At 36.8% G+C, this 22,496-nt stretch overlaps 1 protein-coding gene across 1 annotated transcript in view; it reads left to right on the forward strand.

The window, feature by feature from the left end:
• The window catches only part of CSMD1 (CUB and Sushi multiple domains 1), a 1,821,295-nt gene that overhangs the window by 1,697,501 nt on the left and 101,298 nt on the right, over positions 1-22,496 (forward strand). The window contains exons 45-49 of the mRNA XM_059909813.1: positions 459-539; positions 1,778-1,891; positions 7,647-7,835; positions 10,478-10,624; positions 15,334-15,522. Coding sequence (XP_059765796.1) covers positions 459-539; positions 1,778-1,891; positions 7,647-7,835; positions 10,478-10,624; positions 15,334-15,522 — 720 coding nt within the window. The remainder of the gene's footprint in view (positions 1-458; positions 540-1,777; positions 1,892-7,646; positions 7,836-10,477; positions 10,625-15,333; positions 15,523-22,496) is intronic.

Raw genomic sequence — 22,496 nt, forward strand, 5'->3', positions numbered from 1 at the left:
AGAGGGAACCAAGCCAGTCTTTACTGATTTTGAGAATGAATGCTAAATAATTTAGGGAAAAAGATACCAGTCCCTTATCTCTCATGAGGACTGCCACATGGACTTCCTCAGGACAAGAGACTGAGGAAGATCATGTCAGAACCAGACATGGATGTGGAACCAGGCCATGGGTGAACCATTTCTCTTGCAGAATTCCAAATATATGTAAAGTGTTTTTATTTAAACATTATAATTTTTAAAATTTTATACTTTTTCCTTTCAATTTTAGATATTCCTTGATATTAAGTAATTCTGTAAGCATTTGAAATCAAGACTTTCGTAAAACTATGATTTACAAATACAGACATTTTCCTGTACCTAAGCATTATAACAACACAACATAAAAGGAATGCTTGTTGTAAGATTTCTGTTTATTCAGCAAATGTAATTGCTCTTATTGTCTTTTATGAACCATGTAGCATTCCAGCTCAAGAAATGTCAGCCTCCCCCAGCAGTTCCGCAGGCAGAAATGCTTACTGAGGATGAGGATTTTGAAATAGGTAATGTTTTCTTCATTACAGCGTCGTTAGCTCAACCCACCTTTTTTACACCCACCCGACTGCAGTAGTCAGTCAAGTAAATGAGTATTTGTCAGAAATATTCCTAAAGCTTTGCTAGAGAGATATACACAGAGGTCATGCATTGAGTAAATATCTTTTTCTTTCTTCATCTCCACGATTTTCAGTGTTTTTTTTCCGTTTGAATTTTGCTTTTGTCATTTTGAGCACATTTTCCCCCTACATCACTCAGTAGTTTGTATTTTTCTCCTGAAAAGCAGTTTTCAGAGACAGACTTAAACAGATGTTGGTGTTTAGTTAGGGAACCATGTTCATGAACTAGAAGAAGAAAATCATTTGTGGCTCAAATAATGATTAGTCTAACATTGACCTTTCATTGAAACTGGAATACAATTGGTGAATACATTTAATGATAATATTTAGAGGTTCTGTTTTTTCATTTTATATTAATGATCTGTTTCATTAAACAATCATCAGGTCACAACAGGAAACCAGCCGTGGCGTATGTTTGCCGTATAGTTGTTGCGATGCAGGATTTCTCTGTCTCAATTACAAATACTCTGTCCTGTTGTCACACCCTGTTTCAGACCAGTGGTCAAACCATGTGACCTAATTTATGCTCTACTCCTAAGGGCTTAGTTAATGAGAGCATTGTGCTAATTAGGCCAAGTTCATTGTATAGCCCTCTCTGGATGCATTAAAGCCATTCTGTTGTACAACCTTAAATCCCAAGCATCTATTTCTCTTTTCTTTCTCTCTTTCTTCCTTCCTTCCTTCTTCCCTCCCTCCCTCCCTCTCTCTCTCTTTCTTTCTTTCTTTTTCTTTTTCTTTCCTCCTTCCTTCCTTCCTTCCTTCCTCCCTCTCTCCCTCCCTCCCTCTCTCTCTTTCTTTCTTTCTTCCTTTCCTTCCTTCCTTCCTTCTTTCCTTTTCTTTTTTTTTTAGTAGCCATGGGCAAAGGGGAATGAACATAGACACATCAGTCAAAGAAGAAAAATCTGCTACATAATTTCTGTAGAAATATTGGTTACATTTAACACAGCATTTTTATAAATTAAGAACTGAAAATGACACCATTTCATTAAACAGACCACACATGAATACCGATCTTGATTCAGAAACAGTTTGCGCACTCACTTAAGCCGCATGCGTGTTTAATACATTCCCACGCTGCGTGTCCTGGAGACAGAATCTTCAAGTATATGCTGTGCTGGCTCCTTCAGGAGACTCCGTGAAGTACCAGTGCCACCCTGGGTACACGCTGTCCGGGACGGACACGCTGACCTGTGTGCTCGGCGCCCAACTGCAGTTTGAAGGCTCTCCCCCGACGTGTGAAGGTATGAAGTTTATACTACAAATATGCTTGTTCAACACGGAACACGGTGTGACTTGTATTGGTCTGAACTTCCTTGTATGTGTCTGAATTTCTTTGTATGCATCTGGATTTGTCTCTATCTGTGTTATGATTCTATTGCAATTAAAATCACCCGCTAACAGAAATATCTTACCCTTGCTTTTAGTTAGCTCCACAAAATAAATCAAACCTACATCAAATAAGAAGTCTTGCTGTTTCCCAACAGTTTGTCAGGAAAATTTTCATACATATGGCAAAGTTGAAATAATTTAAAAATAATACCCATTGCCTAAGTTCCACCATTAATATTTACTACATATCCTTTGTCACGTTTCTCTTATCTGTCTATCCATCCATTAATCTATCTATATTTTTGATACATTCAAGGCAAATTGCAAGCATCACTACATTTCCCTCTGAATTCTTTAGCATGCAGAAAATTATATAGTGTTTACTATTTTTTTTCTGTAAAATGTATAGATATTGAAATGCACATATGTTACATACAATAAATGCACACATTTCATATTTTTACGGCTTTAAATTGCATAGACCATATGCAATAACAGATAATATATAATAGCAGAACAAAATATGAGGTTGAATCTATTGATTCAATTGATTTGAATATCATTAGATCATTTAAAATACATTACTTAAAGGCACCACTTTTAAGCACTATTGGAAGAAAAAAAGATTTGGAAGAGGCGTAAATAAGCTAAAATGTCTCAGTATAAGTCAGAAGTATGACTGGTTGCCTGTCAAAGAGCTTTCCAAGATAGATTTTATTTTGTAACTTCAAAATCACAGTCACGTTTATTTCCTTTAAAGAATGGAACTCTCCCCTTTCAGGGAATTTGAATATTATCATTCATTAGGGATAGTGAAACATTTAAAAGGGCCAACATTTAGGAAGAGAAGACCCAGAGTCTAGATTTGATTATCAAGTGACCTTGGTTACTAATCTTCTGAGCATCATGTGTAATGAGGATCATTTATCTGCATCATTTATGGGATTGGTGTAAAGATGAAGTGAATATTAAATTAATTCTAAGCGATTTATAATGTTAATTATCTACCCTATAAAAGGCAATTTTCTTTGCATTGCAATAGTATTGATTTTGCAAGTGCTCAGGCCCATGAATTGATTCTTCCAGAATATCTGGTAACTTTGTGCATTTTCATTACTAATGAGGCAGAATTTCAGTCACTCTTATAGAGGGAAACAATTTTCAACACCTGAAGAAAATCTGGAATGAATTATTATTAAATAACCAAAGTAACTTAGGTTGTTTCTGAGAAAAAAGTACTTTGGAATTGCACCCACGTGCGAGCCAGTGCGAGCCAGTGGGCCTGCAGGAGGGGGCCCCCCGCCCTTTGCCTCTTGCTTTAAACACTTGCGGGACCCTCGTGGTTGCGGTGCCGCTGAAACCCTGCCTCTAGCTGCCTCTGTTAGAAGCAGGGGGTCGCATGGGGCGCTAAGTCAGGACACTGATGTCATTTTTTTCCTGGAAAAACCAGTGTGTCAGGACCACGTTACCTCAGCGACAGTGATCTCCAGAGGATTCTTTTCTCAAGGTGGTAGAGGGGGTGGGTATAAAAGTTTCATCTTTTGCCATTTTATATAAAAATTAACTGAGGTAAATCTTTACATGTTGAAGGCAGATTTTAATCCCACCAAACACAGCCTTAAATTTCTCAGAATAGGTGACTTTCAGCAAGGGTGGTCTTAGCTGATTAATGAAGAAAGGCAGAAATGTTTATTTAACATGCTACTTTAAAAATAGGGAACATGCCTCCATTCTGTTGTCTCTCCCCAAGATTAACCTGGTTTTCACTTAAATGAAATTGATTCATGACAATCCAGGAGCAGAGTAAATCAACACAACAGGGGCATCATTCTCTACATTACTTCCGCTCTCACACGTTTGCAGGCAGTGTCCAGCTAACAAGACAGGCGCCCTGTACTCAGCCCAGAGGTCCCCAGGCCCTACTGAACTCATAGGAATTACTATGTAGGATGACCTAGTTCTCTCCTGTTTCAGTTCAAGAGTAAATTTGTTTAGAATGAACTGAGTTATCTTAGCTGTCATTCCCTAAACGCCTCATTATTTAAGAAAGGAAATAGGGACTCGGATGTCTTCTATCAAATACTTAAACACTTAAGCACTTAATTATTATTTTTCTTCCAGTACTTTTCTATTATTTGATTGGGCTCAAGTGGGGGCCAATTCCCCAATAAATTCTTGATGAAAAATTGTACTAGTTATGAGTCCTACTTCTTCAAATGTCATAACCACACTTTTAGAAGTTCTGCTTTGAAAATTATCACCACTTTAGGGTGGTTGATTGTTCCTTGGGAACAATGGGAGTAAATTGTTCTGAAAGTTCACACTTTTTACAGATAAATATTACCTTGTTGGATACTTACCCTCATTTAAAAAAAAAAAAATGAATGAGGGTCTGGAATGTTTTTCAACACCACCAAGCAATTCTCGCATTTTCTTTAGACACCAGCTGAGTGTCCCACAGTTTAACTCAATTCAAAGACACTCCCAACCCTCAGGAAATTCCAAGGGTTTGGGGAGCTCTGTGCCAGGAACCTGGGACAGAGGCCAAGTATAGCACAGAAAGCTATCACGAAAGTGACTCTTCTCAAGTTAAAAAAAGAGAGAAGCATTTCAAAAAGTGAAGAGAAGCAGTAAGAAAGGTTTGGAAGTGTGAAAGGACATAGGGCATCCAAGAAAGAGGAGGTGACCCCCAGCAGCTTGTTGTTAGGGTGTGTTTGAGGAAATGGCATTAAGTGGGCTGGAAAACTAAAGGACGCCAGATTGTAAAAGGGCTTCAGTGTCAGGTGGCTTCATCCCATAAACAATGGAAATCCATCAATGGTTATTGTTTTTAAAAATTAGAAACATGCATTATCAATGAACACTGAAGACCATCAGTGACCTTCAAAGAGTGGCCATTCCTTGGGAAGCATAAGTGTGACAGTAACACGTCTCCAGGCCTCCGGGTGACAGAGTTCTCCGTATCACAATTCTTTCATACCTAGATGTGCTCTTAAGAGTTAATCTTATTTATAAATCCTAATGTTTGAGTCCATTACTTTTGCTGAAGCCCTGCAAGGTGCTTTGGGTTTTAAGGCTCACACTGGATTTTTCTCCAAAAGTAAGCTCAAGGAGCAACTGCGCAGAGGGAGGGGACGCAAAGCTCAGGCCGATGTCTCAGCAGCATGTTCCTTCAGAGGCGTCTTTGCCAGGACCCTGACGCAGATGCTTCCCAGGGGTGGGAAGCCTCCGATAGCCCCCGTGGGAAACAGGGTGTTTTTAGCACGGAGGGCTCGGCTTAGGGGAGCCTACGGTCTCTGAAACCTTCCCGCTGTCAATGGCTGTTGCTCCTAGCAACAGTTTCCAGAGGAAGGGAAGGGATGGGCACGTGGGAGGGAGCGTGAGAAACACAGGAGTGTAGGCACCTCCGTTCACCTGGAGACAGACTCAGTGCATCTTCCAAACAGTATGTGTGTCTGAAAGAAATACTGTGAAGGGTCGTAAAAAGAAATGAAGCAAATAATCTCACTGATGTTTTCATTTTATCTTCTCTAAAAAACAGAAACAGGGAATCAGAATAGCTGTGTTTAAGAATCTGCATCTCATCTCTAATCACGCCCTGGGTTGTGCTCTCAGCTCTCCAGGTGCATTTCAGCAGGTGGATGGTTTTCTGTTTCCAGGTGGTCTGCTGTCCCAGTGTTGTCTAATAGCTATAGTTGTGGTGATGAAATCGCAAGACAGAGATGCAGGTTAACTACTTCTCCCGTGTATTAACACACAATGACATGTGCTCTGTAGCATCTTCATGTCAGGAACAGGCAGGCATGTGGTCAGACGTTGTAGCACTGTCTGCCCACATAGTGCTTTAGATTGAAGAAAAACATTTGCATGTTTTTGATCTGATTATAACCCTGAGGAGGAGCTTTATTGCTGTCTAGTTACAGCCAACCTCTGGCTCTTATTGTAAATTCAAAACAAGTCCCAGGAGATCCTAAAACCCCAGGCCCTGCACACATGCAGACAGAAAAAACTCTAACTTATTTTATTTTATTAACATCAACACGTTCATTTCTGAAAGGCCATAGTATATTTTACAGAGTGATCTTACCATCAACACAGAAGAAGATACTTTTTAAACTAAGTTGTTTGGTCTATGTGTTTTGGTTTAAATTATTTTTTATATTACTTGCCATTAATTAACACTGTAAGTATACTTTAAAATCTACCTAAAATACACATTTATTAAAAAGGTTCTATGAAATGTTTCATCCTCGGTGATTTTATCCCTAAGCATTTTCTAAATTTTAAGATACGTCTCAATTGGAATACTAAGTTAAATGAAAGAAAGGGGGGAAGATACTTTTTTTAACCATTACTTGAATCAAAACATATAAGCTTTCTCATCTGTTTGGGTTTTGAAATGTATTCATAAATAATACACATTTCATTAATTAAAAGGAGATAACTCAACAAATAAGACACACTTCCATTGATAGAAGCTCTTTTCCATTGAGGAAAAGCAGATCATTTAACTTTTTAAACATTTTGTAAATAGTTTTGGTACGTCTTTGTTTATTGTTGAACCATCACCAATAAGAGAAATAATTTTCTCTTAATAATTCTATTGACAAACTGTTTCTGGAGGATACTTAAATTAGCAATGAGAGAAATGACTGATTAAGAGACTTTGGTGATTTTCTTTTGCATTCATACCTACACAGATTAGTTTTATTGTGATTAACTTGGAGTAGTTGAATAATGAAAAACAGTGAGAGGGAAAATTGTGTCAAGGTGTCCATATTATCTTAATGATTCATTCATGATAAATTAACCCATTAGAAATCACTCCCACTTTAGACATTAGAAACCCAGGTGTCCCATATGGCTCATCTCTTATCAGTCCCAAGCAATCCCATCAAATGTTTAAAATTTACTGTTCTAAATATAATTAAAAGTATAATCAAAGGCAGAAATAAATATAATTTTATTATCATCGTGTATAATTTCACAATGTTTTTGTAATATTACATTGAAAAGGTGAGGTCTTACACTTTAGTTGAAAACTTGGGATCCTGCGGTTGAGTCCACAAGGCACCTGCCCTAAGTTAAGTGAGGTGTGTGGGCAATTCAGTCATAGACAGTGGATGAGGAGTGAAAGGCATGTATGTATGAACTGTCCCTGTGTCAGGGGTCCCTCCTCCCCTCACCAGTGGCAGATCAGCGGGAGCCAGACCATGGCTTCTCCACCTTCTCCAGGTAAAGAAAACTTTCAGGCTCAGTGCTTCTTCTTCTCAAGTTGACAGCTACCTCAGCTTGGCTGCCCTAGGATTGGGTTGACAGACTTAATCTCTTTGACTCTTGGTCTCCTTAGGGTTAAATAGGATTTATCTATCCATCTATGGCTATCTGTCAATCATCTGTATATCATCTACCAATCTCTTCTATCTCATCTGTATATCAACATATATATATTATACATAATTATGTTTTAAATTATAGGGTGATGTTAAAATGTTGCTTTCCTGTTCTGTTTGTGTCCTGTATTAAATTTGGTCACATCTCAGTAGGATTGCTTTGTTGTTGTTGTTGTTTTCTTTCATGAGCTTGTATATCCAGGGTTAGAAACTATCCTGTTGAAGTTGGATTCATTTTGTTAAGGAGAACTTTTACTGGTGCGTTGTTCCTTAGCACAATGCCCAGCCAGTGAAGTCCGGACAGAATCTTCTGGGGTCATCCTTAGTCCAGGGTATCCAGGCAACTATTTTAACTCCCAGACGTGCTCGTGGAGCATCAGAGTGGAGCCAAACTACAACATCACCATCTTCGTGGACATTTTCCAAAGTGAAAAGCAGTTTGATGCACTGGAAGTATTTGATGGTAAGTCTCTTTAAACTTTGTTTACATACCAGTGATCTATGCATAATGTAATAAGGATGCCACTATAATGTTTCTGTAATGCAAGAACTTGAATATTTTCTTGAAGTAAATTACATCTCCCCCAAACAGAAAATGAATTATTCTTGGGCTTGTGTGGTCTCAGAGATCAAGCGGTAGGTAAAACATTTCCATGCCGTTCCTAATGTTGCAACTTTTAAACCATTAGGATGCTGGTGACACACCCTGAAAATGTACTGAATTAACTTTAATCATTCTTTAATTCTTTAATGTGGGGCTTTGAAGTAGATGATTTCAAAAGATCTTCCTTTCCCTTCTTCTAAGATTATATTGATTTAGAAGATATTTTAGGAAATTTAAGAGGGCTAAAAGTACTTTAATCAGTCTAAATGATTATTTTACTAGAAATATATAAAAGTAATGGCTCACAGAGATTTCTGGGTCATAAGTGCTATAGGAGTCTTTAATGTACAGTTTTTTTAGATTAGTGAAATAGCTTACTGAACAAATGCTAATACTGTTTTCAACATGAGTCATGCATTTTTGTACAGTTCTAATGAACTTTTAATATAACAATGCTATGCTTAAACGTAGTATGTGGTTGAATTGTCAATTTGAAATGGAACTGATGTTAATAATTTTTCTTTGTACAGAAGCATTATCATAGCCCAGAATATTACACCATGATACAATTACGGCTGTACATAATAAGAGGGTTTTTACATGTTCTGATGGATTTGTCATTGAGTTCAGATAAATAACAATCAATTCAGTGAAAAAAATTACTGTAATTGATTCTCTGTGTGTTTATATGTCTCTTAGTGACTTGATGAATCATAATAGTCAAGTTGCTTCTATGGATAGACACTTGATGAATCAATTTATGTATTTCCAAAGATGAGCTGCTAAATTGGAAATTAAACTCATACTTATATACATAGGAACAGAGAACTGAAGGGTAATATTTTCATTTTCAGACGGTTTTTAAGGGTGCGTTAAAACGGACACATACTACTGAAGACTCTCCTCTTAGCCTTTAGGGTGGGAAGAAGTAATGCATTAGCCAAGTACAAAAATGGGCTTCTTTTGTCAATGAGGAATCGGGGAAACTATCTTAAGGCCAATTAGGTGTCATAAAAAAGTACAGACAAGCTGTTAACCTCAGGGGCTGTGTGTGTGTGTTTGTGTGTGTATATGCTTACATATTCCTATACATGCAGTATATAGTTATATGTATTTACACAATCACTCTAAATGTATGCCTGTTGCTTTGTTTCACCTTGGTTGAATTGAAATTTAGCTGGCAGTGCTTCTACGTCTTATTTCAGGAGCAAAATCATTATCAATAATTTAGGCCTGAAGCATTTACAATGTGATCTTCCTAAAATATAGACAGATCAAGCCCATTATAAACCATAAGCAAAATAGATAATAGAGATAATATCAAAGCAGTTGCTGTCAAAATTACCAGAGATCTATGACTAGGTGTGTTTCACTGTCAAAGAGTTCTCTCTAAAATGAAAGGTCAGAATTTTATATGAATAATTTTTTAAGCGTTGGCATTTTTGTTGAAGTAAGTGTCATGTTCATGGCATCTGTTTTGTTTTGTTTTTTGAAAGACACTGGCTCTTTTATAGCTCTTGAGTTGACCAAAAAAGAAAAAAGTTGAATATATTGATTTTAAGCTTTAATAACCCAAGAGTTTATTACTCTCTACGGCTCCAGTAGTGCTTATTCCTCAATTTAAAAACAAAATAGGACTTTAATCATTAGAGAACGCAATTGAGAAAGGTGTCAGAAGAAAGATGGTGGTCTTCACTTGTGAGGAACTTGCTAGTTTCCATCTTGGTAACAGAGACTACACATACACACTCACACACACATACACACTCACAATTTGTATATTGCACACTTTTGAATGTTTACACAATTGCTATCATATTATATTTATCTGCAAACAGATTTCACTTGTTAATATGCTATTTTAAAAATTACCTACACTGATACATGTTTATCTAGTTCATTAATTTTAAATGCTGTGTAGAATTTCTTTGAAAAAACTTTTAATGCCTTTTTAAAACCCCAAACCACAACTTAGGATCTAAATTTTGCCATAAAAATGCTGGAATAAACATTTGCTGTATAAATAACACTTGTGCACATATGTTGGAATTTATAAAAAATATAATTAAAACCTTCAATTGTATTGGATATTACCAAATTGGTCTCCAAAGTGATTATACTAACTTATACTTTCACTAGTATCGCATGAAAATTTCCATTCCCTATATCCATTCAATGTTGTAAATACTAATAATAGTAAAAACTACTTTCATTTTTTAAACTACTCTTGTTTTATAGGTAACTTTTTGTTCGATTTAAGTATTATGTATTAGTAGCATATATGTCTGAACTTATTTTGGTTGGCTATTGTTTATTTTATTATTATTTTTTAACAGAGAATGTATCTGCTGCTTTATTTATTTGGAATTCTTTGTCTCCTTTGGAACTAAATAGCTGTATATTGTATAGCTAGACTCTAATTTAATCAAAAGTAAAAGTAGTCTGCATTTTGTAGGTGCTAATTCATATCATAACCTTTTTGTTTTTTCTGTTTTATTTAGGCTCTTCTGGTCAAAGTCCTCTGTTAGTGGTCTTGAGTGGAAACCATACTGAACAGTCGAATTTTACAAGCAAGAGTAATCAGTTATATCTCCGCTGGTCCACTGATCATGCAACCAGTAAAAAAGGATTCAAGATTCGTTATTCAGGTTAGTAAGTGAGGTTAAGATTTAATATAAAAGTATTTTTAATACGAAGGATCTGCATTAAATTAAAAAATTACAATAGATAAAGATTTATAGTATAAACCTAATTTCTGAAGATGAATAATTAACTTCAATAGAAATAATATGATGGGAAATTACTCTGAGTGATATCTCTAAACTACATTAGGGAAAATAAACTATCTGTTGATTACTATTAAAATTTTTTGTTGCTAAAATCATAAACCATTGAATTGCATGCCACAGAAAGCAAAGACATTTCCCCCCAAAATAAAGTAATATAATATAAATTAATTTTAAAATATGTTTAAAGGCTAAGGAGACAATCAGGAGGAGATAATCATATTGCACTTAATTTTTTTAAATTTAAATTTATTTATTTATTTGTTTATTTGGCTGCGTTGGGTCTTAGTTGCGGCACTCAGGGATCTTCCTTGTGGCTCGCGGGCTTCTCTAGTTGCGGCACACGGGCTTAGTTGTCCCGCGGCATGTGTGATCTTGGATCTTACTTCCCCCACCGGGGATCAAACCCATGTCCCCTGCATTGGAAGGTGAATTCTTAACCACTGGACCACCAGGGAAGTCCCTGCGTTTAATTGTATGAGTAATAATAACATCTTATTATTAATAGTATGTCTTTTTATTGATTATATATTCGTATGTCTCTTTATCTTTATGCAGACATGGCATATAGATATATACACACACACATATAAACATATACAAAATAAATATGTTTACATATATATTTCCTTATCAACATTTAAATTATTTTGTTCTTTCCCCATGTATTTCAATCACTTTCTGTCAGTAGTTTTTTATATTAATTAAATCAGTTAATACATTTATGAGAGATTAGATCCTGTGTACGTTTGTCAATGTGACCAGCCTGACACCTAATGTTTATACTGCCCTACAAAAACAGTAGACAGACAATTTAAATTCCTCATAAGCAAAATATCTAACCTTTTCTCAGTGTCTCACTCAACAATATCCGTGCTAACAATTGAGATATATTTCCCAAGGGAGATGCCCACTCTGTGCATTTCATTGACCAGTGTACCTCCCAGAGGCTGCTTATTCCAATGCCTGTAGTACATCCTCAGTGATGGGAACACCCTGAGGGAGGAACAGCGAAAGGTCTTAGTAGTTTTAAGAATATTTTAGCTCTCTCTGATTGGTAGACGTCATGAAATAGTAAAAAGCATCAGGGTTTTGAAATAGCTCTTGATGTAAGGACAGGAGGCATGAAATTCACTCATGCTTCCTCTATGATGTTTAATAAAATATGCTCAGACTTCTGTTTTCCCGCCTTTGCTCAAAGTAGCCATTCAAAAAGCTTATCAACAAAGAGCTCACAGTTGAAATCGCTTCATTCAAATGGGTATTGAGAGCATTAGGGCGGTGATTGGATTTGTGTTCATCAAATTCCTTGTTCCGAAAAATAAGTACTCAGACCTGTAGAATTGTTTGAATTTATTTCCAATGAGCAAAAATGGACAGTGCAGGGGAAATAATGGTGAACATAATTTATCTTGTTTTATCTGTGGCAAATTACTTAGTAGCCTGGCGATGTGATTATACTTTGAATTCTGTCTTTCAAGGGATATTTTCATTCATTATAGAACAAGAAGATTCTCTTTGTTAAACAGTGTTGGGAAAGTAGGAAAAAGAGTTTTAGAGAAGGCTATAAGCTGTTGTTCTGTGAATGGACCTATCTATTTATCTCTCTATAGAAATAGATACAGATAGATCTTTGAACAGATTTTCACTTAAAGTTTGATGAGTCAGTGACCTCTGCTAGGAGTTCATCACCAGTAATTTCAGAGCAGTGATTCAGTGAAGATCCCTGAGCTGTAACATTGTGGGCAAGGGAGCTGCAGCCCATAATATAAGCACGTGTTGCGTCACAAACCTTTGTTTGCCTTACACGTGTGAAGCATTGGTCGTCAGGCGTAAGAGCAATATAATTGATCTACGTGATTAACAAACAAAACAACAACAACAAAAAACAAGTGCTTGTCCATTGAGGTTCAAGTCAATTCAATAAACTGCTGAGTGTTGAGCGAAAAATGGCCCTTAAATGAAGTAAATGAGAGTAAGTGAAATAAGCTTCAGTAATGGAAGAGTCAGAACTACAGACTGGCTGACATACACCCAGAAACCCCAGGATAGCCAACTCTGCCCGCCACCTTCCATCATGATTCCTACTTGACTGTCTCCCTCCTTCACCTGCTTTTCCAAAGCACCACCAGCAGAGTGTAAGGATTGGGCCCTGGTCCTCTTAATTCTTAACGTAGCCAGGAGTCGAACAGGTGGGACCCCGTGTTCTAATCTTCCCCTTTGCTTTTCAGTGCCATGTCTCCCCACTCTGAGCCCCTCTGTATCTTGTTCTAGATGAGTTAGGAAGGAAGGGATATCTTGACAGCCTGATGATAGAAGAAACACAGTCAATAGGAAAGAAAATAATTATTGGACCCTATAGAGTTAGACAGTCATCCTGCAGATTATCTCTCTTAACAGACTGAACTGTGACAAAATCACAGGTGACACCCCAAGAACCATGTGGTCTCACTGCCCCTTCAGGAGCATTTCAGACTTTATCTTGTCTCTAAACCTGGAACAGGGTCTACAGTCGGCTTGGCCTTCCTACTTTTCATCATCATCATCATCATTATTGTTATTATTATTTTAATTTACTGGCACAATAATTCTGGGTAGTTGGTAGCTGGGGTGCCTGATTATACTCATACCTTCCCTAAACTAAATATTTTGGTTCATTCAAAACTTAAAACATTTAGTCTCCAACAGTTGAACATGGAAAATGGTATGCCAATGGGACAAGAGTTTCGTATAAGAGTTAGTGGATTTTAACTTAATAAAAATGAGTCCATTAAAAAAATGAAACGGTACCTCATCCAGCTGAGACTGTTGTCTGAGGATGCTTCTCACAGGAACATGCTTGACAACCGAGGCCAGACACACAGACATCGCTTCTGGGCAATGCAATGACATGAAGCCTTCAGAAGGTTTCTTCTGAATTTATTTCGAAGGGAAGGTTCAACATTAAGCATTCAGACCTGTGTGTGTGCTTTCTGTATGGCACCCCCACAGGGAAGTGGTACATTTAAAACCTCTCCTTGCAAAAGGAACCCCGGATCTCTAGGACTTCCCAGCTTTCTTTATTTTATTGTTTTATTCATCTGAAGGGAGTTCATATGATTTTATGCTGCGGTGAAACTGGTCTTGTAAGAATAAAATGATTTTCTTTCTCTAAATGTGTAAATAAGATGCAGAGCTTTTTAGCCATTGAAATGTTATATTCTGTGTAGGTAAGACTGTGATTTTCACAAATGCCTGTCTCTAATTTTAAAAAGTCTCCCTACAGATGTGATGATTAAAGCTATTGTAAGATTTTCATTGACCTGAAGTAGTGCATTTTTTTCAAAGATTGTATTCAAATCCCATATGTTAAAAAGAGGCTTAACGTCTACATCATCGTACAATTCTCAAGACCATTTAATAACAACAAGGAAAAAAATTAATGGCCTTGATTGCAAAATGTTATATTCTTCTATTTTCTCCATTTTAATGATACTTTTTTTCTTTTTTTTTGTCAGAAAGTTAGAATTCCACCATCACATTGATTAACAGTTGCAGATAATCTAAACTTCAAACTTAAGAAACTTGACCTTTGGCTCTAGATTTTTCTGGATTTTTAATTAATTTATTTTTTAGACTTTTTTTTTTTAGAAGTTTCAGATCACAGTCAAATTGAGAGGAAGTTACAGAGATTTTCGCTTTACTCCTTGGCTTCCCACATGCACAACCATCTCCATTTTCAACATCCTCACCAGATGGCACATTTGTTAATGAACCTACACTGACACATCGTTATCACCCAAAGTCCGTAGTTCACATTGGGGTTCACTCTTGATGTTGGATGTTCTGTGGGTTTGGACAAGTGTAAAATGACATGTATCCACCATCGTGGATTAATGCAGAATAGTTTAGTTGCTGAAAAATCCTCTGTGCTCTACCATCCTTCCCCCACCAGCCTCTGGAAACCACTGATCTTTTCACTGTCTCCAGAGTTTTACCTTTCCCAGAATGTCGTAAAATTGGAATCAACAGTCTGTAGCCTTTTCAGGTTGGCTTCTTTCACTCAGTCACATACATTGAAGGTTCTTCCATGTCTCTTTGTGGGTTGATAGATCATTTCTTTCTAGCGCTGAATAAAAAGAAACATTGGGTGGACCACAGTTTGTTTATTTATTCACCTACTGACAGGCATCTTGGTTGCTTCTGAGTTTTGGCAACTCTAAATAATGCTGCTATGAACATCTGTGTGCAAGAGTCTGTGTGGACATAAGTTTTCAACTCCTTTGGGTAAACACAAAGGAGTGTGATTGCTGGGTCATATGATAAGAGTGTGTTTAGTTTTGCAAGAAGCTGCCAAACTGTCCTCCAAAGTGGCTGCGCTATCCTGCATCCCCACCAGCATGAGTAAGAACTTCTTTTGCTCCACATCCTCACCAGCACTTTTGGGTCTGAGGATGCTTTTAGTACAAGTTTCCGTGTTGGTGCTGATTTCCCACTATTTTAACAATAGAGATATTTGATTTATATCTCTTATCAAGGGAAATGCAACATTTATTTATTGGTTTTGTGTATGTGTGTTTGTGTGCCCATAGCACCTTACTGCAGCCTGACCCACACCCTGAAGAATGGTGGTATTTTAAATAGGACTGCAGGAGAAGTTGGAAGTAAAGTGCATTATTTTTGCAAGCCTGGATATCGGATGATTGGCCATAGCAATGCAACCTGTAGACGAAATCCAGTTGGCATGTATCAGTGGGATTCCCTTGCTCCACTCTGCCAGGGTAAGAAATGTGTGTTTTCATCCCCAAACTTGAGTTCAATTTATTCTTCTTATTTTAATCACACTCTGAAACGTACAAGAGCTGTGATTATGGTTAAAAGGTAAGGAAAAAATGAATGTGAGTTCATAAAAGTACAAATTAAACTTTCTGCTGACCGTGCAAACACTTCTGACATTTGCACTCAGCTTGATTTAGCTTTATAGCCTGAATTTGTAGAATGGTTGAACACTCACTAGATGCTGGGTAGAATTATTCTAATACTTATATTTCATTTTGAAACTTAAAAATGTGTTATCCAACTCAGATTCAAAATAATTTCTCTTGACAGTTGTGTTAATTAAATGAAAATCAATTACTAAAGCTCATTTTCCCTTTCCTTAGATTAAAAACTCATACTTTGAGCCACATGCTGCATATTTCATTTTCATTAGGTCACTTAAATGTAGGACTTGTTAAAGTTGATTTCAATATTTCATGCTTTTTTTCATTTTATCTTTCATATGCATAAAAAATCAAATTTTCAAATAAGACATTTTAATTTTAATTGAAGGCTTTGAAGTCATGAAATTTTCAGTTTTCTCTTATCGAGATTTATATGCATAATGAAATATATTGGTCTTTGAAAGCTAATTGCAATTTATGAATGGACCCTCATATTGGTTTCCTTGTTTCTCTTTTTTTCATTAGATATTAGATTTTCTGGTATTGCTCTATGAGACAATAATAGATATTTATCACAGTTATTGTATGTGTCTTTAACGGCAAGAAGTTAATCAGACACCCAGCCTGCATCATCTATGTTGTACCTCCAGATATTCTTCTTTAATGTAAGATAAACATGAAGATCTAATAGGCTTGTTTCATTAGGAATGATGTTTTTTTTTAAGAAGAGTACTTTTTCTTTCAAAAGAAGAAATGCTTCTCATTTTCTTTAAATGTTCTGTTACTCTCTGCCTATGACATAGAATCCATTGCTCAGAGAGCAGCCCCGTGGGCTGCATGTCCTTGGCACTGTGGACTGAACAAGGAAAATGGCTAAGCCCAGGATTGGCAAGAGTTCCCAAATCTTGGCCTCTAGAGGCTGAGTCCCTAGACAGGGCCCTAAATGGAATCTGCTCTCAGGGTAGAAGCCCAAGAAGATCCTGGAAAGAGACTATCATGTGACAAGACAGACAAATGAGAAATGACAGTCTAGGCAGATGTTAGTTTATCTCCCTGACGTTTGAAGAGTTCTGAACGTTGTTGGCTCGATGGAGGGATGGCTTGCTCTTCTGCTGAGTGGTTGAAAAGGAACCAGAGGATGCCTGGGATGTGTCTTGTTGATAAGTTTCCACTTCCCTCTCCTTTCCCCATTTTCTCGCTCAGCAGAACTATTTGCTGCTGAATTAAATGACTCAGAAATAGAAATAGAGCACTAAAAACCAGATCCTTCTGGAATCTTTGCAGTGTCAGCTGAAGGATTTGATTGAACATGGTCAGTGTATCTCTCCTCTGTGTTGCACGTAACCCCAAAGCAATGCCATCAGGGACGTGGAATGTTAAAATCACGCACCGCGTTCTAGGTGGGAAATTGGAATATAAATGCCCGACGTGATTGTGTTCTCAAATTATAAAATATTTCAGAAGCATCCTCTTCCCACTATAAATCCACAGTCTTCTGCACTTTCTGTTAACCATTCTGATAACTGGGGAGTCAATATGATCTTGGTTTTTGGTTGTTGTTGTTGTTTCATAAACTATGACCTGTAAAACCTGGAGGGCCCTTAAAAATAATCTAGTTTAATTTGCTTATTTTTATGTTTTTTAAACTGAAGCATATAAAAGTTAAATGACTTATTAATAATCATAAAAATGTTGGTCTAGAATCCAGACCTCCTGCCTGCCTCTTCAGCGTTTGAATCAAAATGTGTCTGGCCAAAAGAAATTCTACTTAAAACAAAATTTTGCAGACACCAGTTCTAAGTAATCTATATTTTAGGTGTTTAAATTCATTTACTGTGGAAGAGTTTCTTTAGTCCTCTCTTAGTTCTTTCCAATTTGTGTAAAATAGCATTTTGATTACAATAATGTATAAAATATTTTCATCATATGTGAGGCTGTAATGTTTAAAAATAAAAAAACATGGTGAAAAATAGGCTTTTTTAAACCATTTAAATTATTTGGTATAGCTACACAAGCATTTTCATCATTTTAAAAATAAATCTTTTAAAATAAATAGTAAAAATATTTACTCCAATAGGTGAAGGCCATTGAGAAAACATCGTAAAATTTTAAACAGAATAGGCTTATATAACATATATATTGGCAATTTATACCCTAACGGTGTTTTACTTACAATTAAAGAGCCTTAGAGCTGATTGAACTGAATTTAATACAGTTCATAATATAAATGTGTAATTGTTATGGTATTTAATAAAGGGAAACTTGATCTGTTTAGCATTAATCATTCGCTTTCCTTTTGTTACTTATAGAACACAGAAGTTTTCCATAATGTAAATACTCACCTAACTTACAGAAAAACACTGGCCTCCTTCAATATAGTCAGAATGAGCCTTTGTGGATTTTTAATTCCCTCCTTGTACCAACCTTCTAAATTGTATTTAGATTAATTTTTTTTATTTTCAGGTTTTAGATAATTGAAGATAATTTTTTCAAAGTAGTTTTTGGGTCCAAAGAGAGTTAATAGATATAGATGGATGATCACCATCTATGTGGTCCTGAATTGCTGGCAGTTCATAATGGTAGGGTATGAAATTAAAGAGTGGGTGAACTCTTTCTTTAAAATTCTTGGAATTCTGTAAGGGAAAAAGACTTTGCAAAAGCATCATCTAGATGCATACCATCACACTATTCCCCCTCAAGACAGCTCAAACTCTTTTATGATTTTATTTTCTTGCCCAAGATATTATATTCACATTAGATATAAAATTGGACAATGAGAATTTCCCTGTAGCACATTTATAAGGATAAAGATACAAGCTTTACCTCTGAAACCTATAGACCTCAAGCACACTGTTCCAAAAATTAAAGCAGATGTAGGGTCCATGTTTATAGAGAGGGTATACTCTGTACAAGTTTTTGACATTTTGTTTATATATACATGTTCATACAGAGGCAAAGTGACATTAATCATATGTCTGTGTTTGTAGATTACAGTTGTAGTTGTAGGTTTAAAACGTAATGCAAGCGTTAAAGATGATATAGCTGTTTTCATGATTTTTTTTTCAATTCAAACTTACCTCTGAATTAGGCACTGCAAGTACCAAGACACACTCCCAACTCTTAAAGCTCTGATGGTCCATTAGGAGAGATGGACTCGTGAATCAGTGACTACAATTCAGTATGACATTAAGCAAGAGAAGATATACACTGAATAGAGATGGAGCAGAAGGTATTTTTTCAGGATGTTTTTCCCATCATGGGACAGCTGAGTTAGGATTTGAAGGGGTAGCACGGATGGAAATGCGGTCGGAGCAGCAAGTAGGGGCCATTGTGGAAGACCTCAACTGAGTTTACGTAGCTTTTACTCTCTGTCCTGTGGTTGACTTCAGTCTATTAAAGGGCAAAAAAGACACAGTCACATCTGCATTTTGGAAATATCTTTTAGTAGTGTGGTAGGTGATTGGACAGAATCCTGTCTAAATTACAGGGGTGCTTTGAAACTTTAGAAATATGCATTGGAGCCATGATGAAGACCTTGATAAATACAGTGAAAATAGGTTTGAAAGAAAACAGGCATTGAAAATATTTAGAAAACAGAACCAACAGGCCCTTGTGATGGAATGTAAAGGGTCAGGAAGAGAGAACAATATGGAATGACAAATAGTGTTCTGGTTTTGATTGCTGGGAGTATTGTGGCACCACTCAGTGAAATTAGGACAAGTGAGAAAAAGCAGGCTAATGAAATCAGTGTTGATGTGCAGCCTTCCATTACCTGTGCTCAGAGAAGATACAGTTTCTAAAAGTATCAGTAAGGAGGCAGTAGTTTAAGTTAGTTCAGGATACTGAGTGCATCCTTATTTGTTTTTCATGAGAGGAGATTTGACGTTGTAGGTTCCATAAGGAGCAAATCAAATGAAAAAAATTGTAATTAAAAAATTATCTGCTGCAATAAATTTCAAACTAAATAGCTCCACCAGAAAGCAAGTAGCATCTGACACCCTTTGAGAGAAGATCACATTGGGTCAACAGCAACTATAAATCCTGCAACCCATCTAATTACTGATGCAATAGTAATGGTGCAATAGTTTGAGACTCTTACCAAAATCAAAGGTCACCATAGTTATTTTAACTATTTTATTTGAAGATAGGGGACTTGAAAACTGGAAATAAACAAATAAATAATTGGACAAATACCCCTTTGTGGCACTGGGAGCCTACTATTTAATATTTATTTAATATATTTATACATTTTATATATTTAATATTGCAATATATTATTTAATATTTCAGTTATCCTTCTGGAGTTGGTATAGTATTTCTCAGTGATTTGAACAGCATTCCTTTTATGCTGACAGAGGAACAAAAACAACTTACACATTTTCTAACTGCACTAGGATGTTAGTTTTTTTTAAAAAATAATTGTGCAAAATAATACTTTGAAATGTTTACTAAAAATGCAACACTTGCCTTTTAGTAAATGAGTGAGGTGGAAAGCTGAGAGCTGGGGTCAGGCCCTTTGGGGCCCCCAACACTGGTCATGTGACCACGAATGTGCTGCCCTAGGCCCCAGCAGAACATGTGTCAGGGCAGTGTTTGAATGAAAAAAAAAGTGTAAATTAATGACAGGTATTTGAGAATGATTTTTTTTTTCTTTTTCTTATTTATTTATTTATTTATTTATTTTTGGCTGCATTGGGTCTTCGTTGCGGTGCGCGGGCTTCCCATTGCGGTGGCTTCTCTTGTTGCGGAACACGGGCTCTAGGAGCGCGGGCTTCGGTAGTTGTGGCTCACAGGCTCAGTAGTTGTGGCTCGCGGGCTCTAGAGTGCAGGCTCAGTAGTTGTGGCGCAGGGGCTTAATTGCTCCGCGGCATGTGGGATCTTCTCGGACCAGGGCTCGAACCTGTGTCCCCTGCATTGGCAGGCGGATTCTTAACCACTGCGCCACCAGGGAAGTTCTGATTTTTTTTTTTTTTCCATTGAAGATGACTTATCTTGTGCCCTAATCTGCTTTATTTTCTCATTTTCATTGACTTTCTGCTGGTGACATCTTAGAAGCACAGAATTTGAGAGAAAAATAGTCACGTGATGGGCAGGGAGTGCTAATCTCCCTAAACCTGGTTCCTGCCATGTAAAACAGGATCTTTGATGCCAAGCTCTGAGAATTGTTGAGAGGGTTCAAGCGCTCAGACAGTCCTGGGCAGGACTCAGCAAATAGGACCCTTCACTGCCCATCACCTGTGAGAAAGAACACACAGCAGGCCAGATGTGTTGTCTCATTTCAGAGACCTTCAGCTTGCTTTTCTCCCTTTCCTTGACCTTTTAAATTACTTCTCTCAGAAAACCTGTACTGGTTTTTATCCTCCTCAATAAAGCCAGGCATACATATCTTTTGCCCTTCAGGCTTCATTTCCTGCCTTCAACCAAGAAACTCTGCCCAGCAGCTGTTTCCCTTATCAATACACTAATCTTATTCATCTTGGAGGGAAGCCAAAATTAGAACTGAAATTTTCTGTATTATCTCAAAGATCCAGTTAAAGTGGTACCTTACAGGTCTTGGCTTTCGAGTTTCCCGTGTTACGGAGAGAGCAGTTCCCACGTAGCTCTTTATCTCAGAGCCGTGATTTTCAGAGCACTTGGTGAGTCGGAGCTCTGGCTTGGACTTGATGTTGTGTGTTATTTATGCTTTGCTTGCGTTTTGCAGGCAATGAAGCATAGGGAAAACGATCATTCTCACAAATGACATGATTAAGCCTCTGTTCGTAAAGTCTGAACTTTAAGATGGAAAGATATAGACGCCTACACTCTGCTGATATATGCTAATATTTGCTAATGTAAAGGGTATGGATAGAGCAAGCGATGGGTGGGTGGGTGAGGTGGTTCATGTAGGTCTGCCTTGAACCAGGGACTGAGCTGGGTGTGTGTCTTCTCATCTCTTTAATCCTTGTAGACACTAGTGCTGAAAGGTGACATTACCCAAGAAACACACGACTGAACACCAGAGGTGGGATTTGAACCCATGTCTTTCAGATTCCAAAATCTACATTATTTCTACTATACCATGAGTATTCCCTCTGTGAACATTATTTCTATCCACTGAAAGGGCATATTTCAGAAGAAAATTGTTCTTTTTTTAACTTAAAAAAATAGCAACATTATCAAAAGTTCAGAGGATATGTTTGGTGTTCTGGCATAAAACTTGAGTTATTTTGTAAATCTCAAAATCTTTTACCTATGGGCATAAAATGCATAAGAAGTTATGATTTTTGTCTTGATTTTTTAATACATATTTATTTGCTTCTATGAAATGTTCAAGCTTCTATGTGACCTGATAATAGTGCAGTATTTTTAGAAATTTAAAAATAATGTTTTTAAAATTATTTTAAAAACAAAACAAATCACATGTTATGATATATATGAAAATATGTATGTATATGAATATGTATATATATACATGTGAGAATACATGTCAGCTATATTCTAATATATTAGGCTAGGAATCGACATAGTTCATAAAGCCAAAAATTTGCCAAATCCCACTAAGCATATTGTAAACTGAGGTTTATTCCATTTGCTCTTGATCTTCTTATGGGATTTGAGTTGAGTGATTAGATCTTGGGCATTTCACAGTCAGAATCTCCCAATTCAGGCAAGGATCCCTCCCATTCCCAGTATTTACTGGCGCCATGACCCTGGGCAGGCAACACAATTCACTGAGGTTTAGCTTCTTCTGTGAGCGGGGATAAGAATACTCCCCCACCTGGCATGTTTGAAGGATTAAATGAAACAGTTGACATGAAATCTTTATGCTGGAG

Source organism: Balaenoptera ricei, chromosome 21 (assembly GCF_028023285.1).
Source record: "Balaenoptera ricei isolate mBalRic1 chromosome 21, mBalRic1.hap2, whole genome shotgun sequence".
NCBI lineage: Eukaryota > Metazoa > Chordata > Mammalia > Artiodactyla > Balaenopteridae > Balaenoptera > Balaenoptera ricei.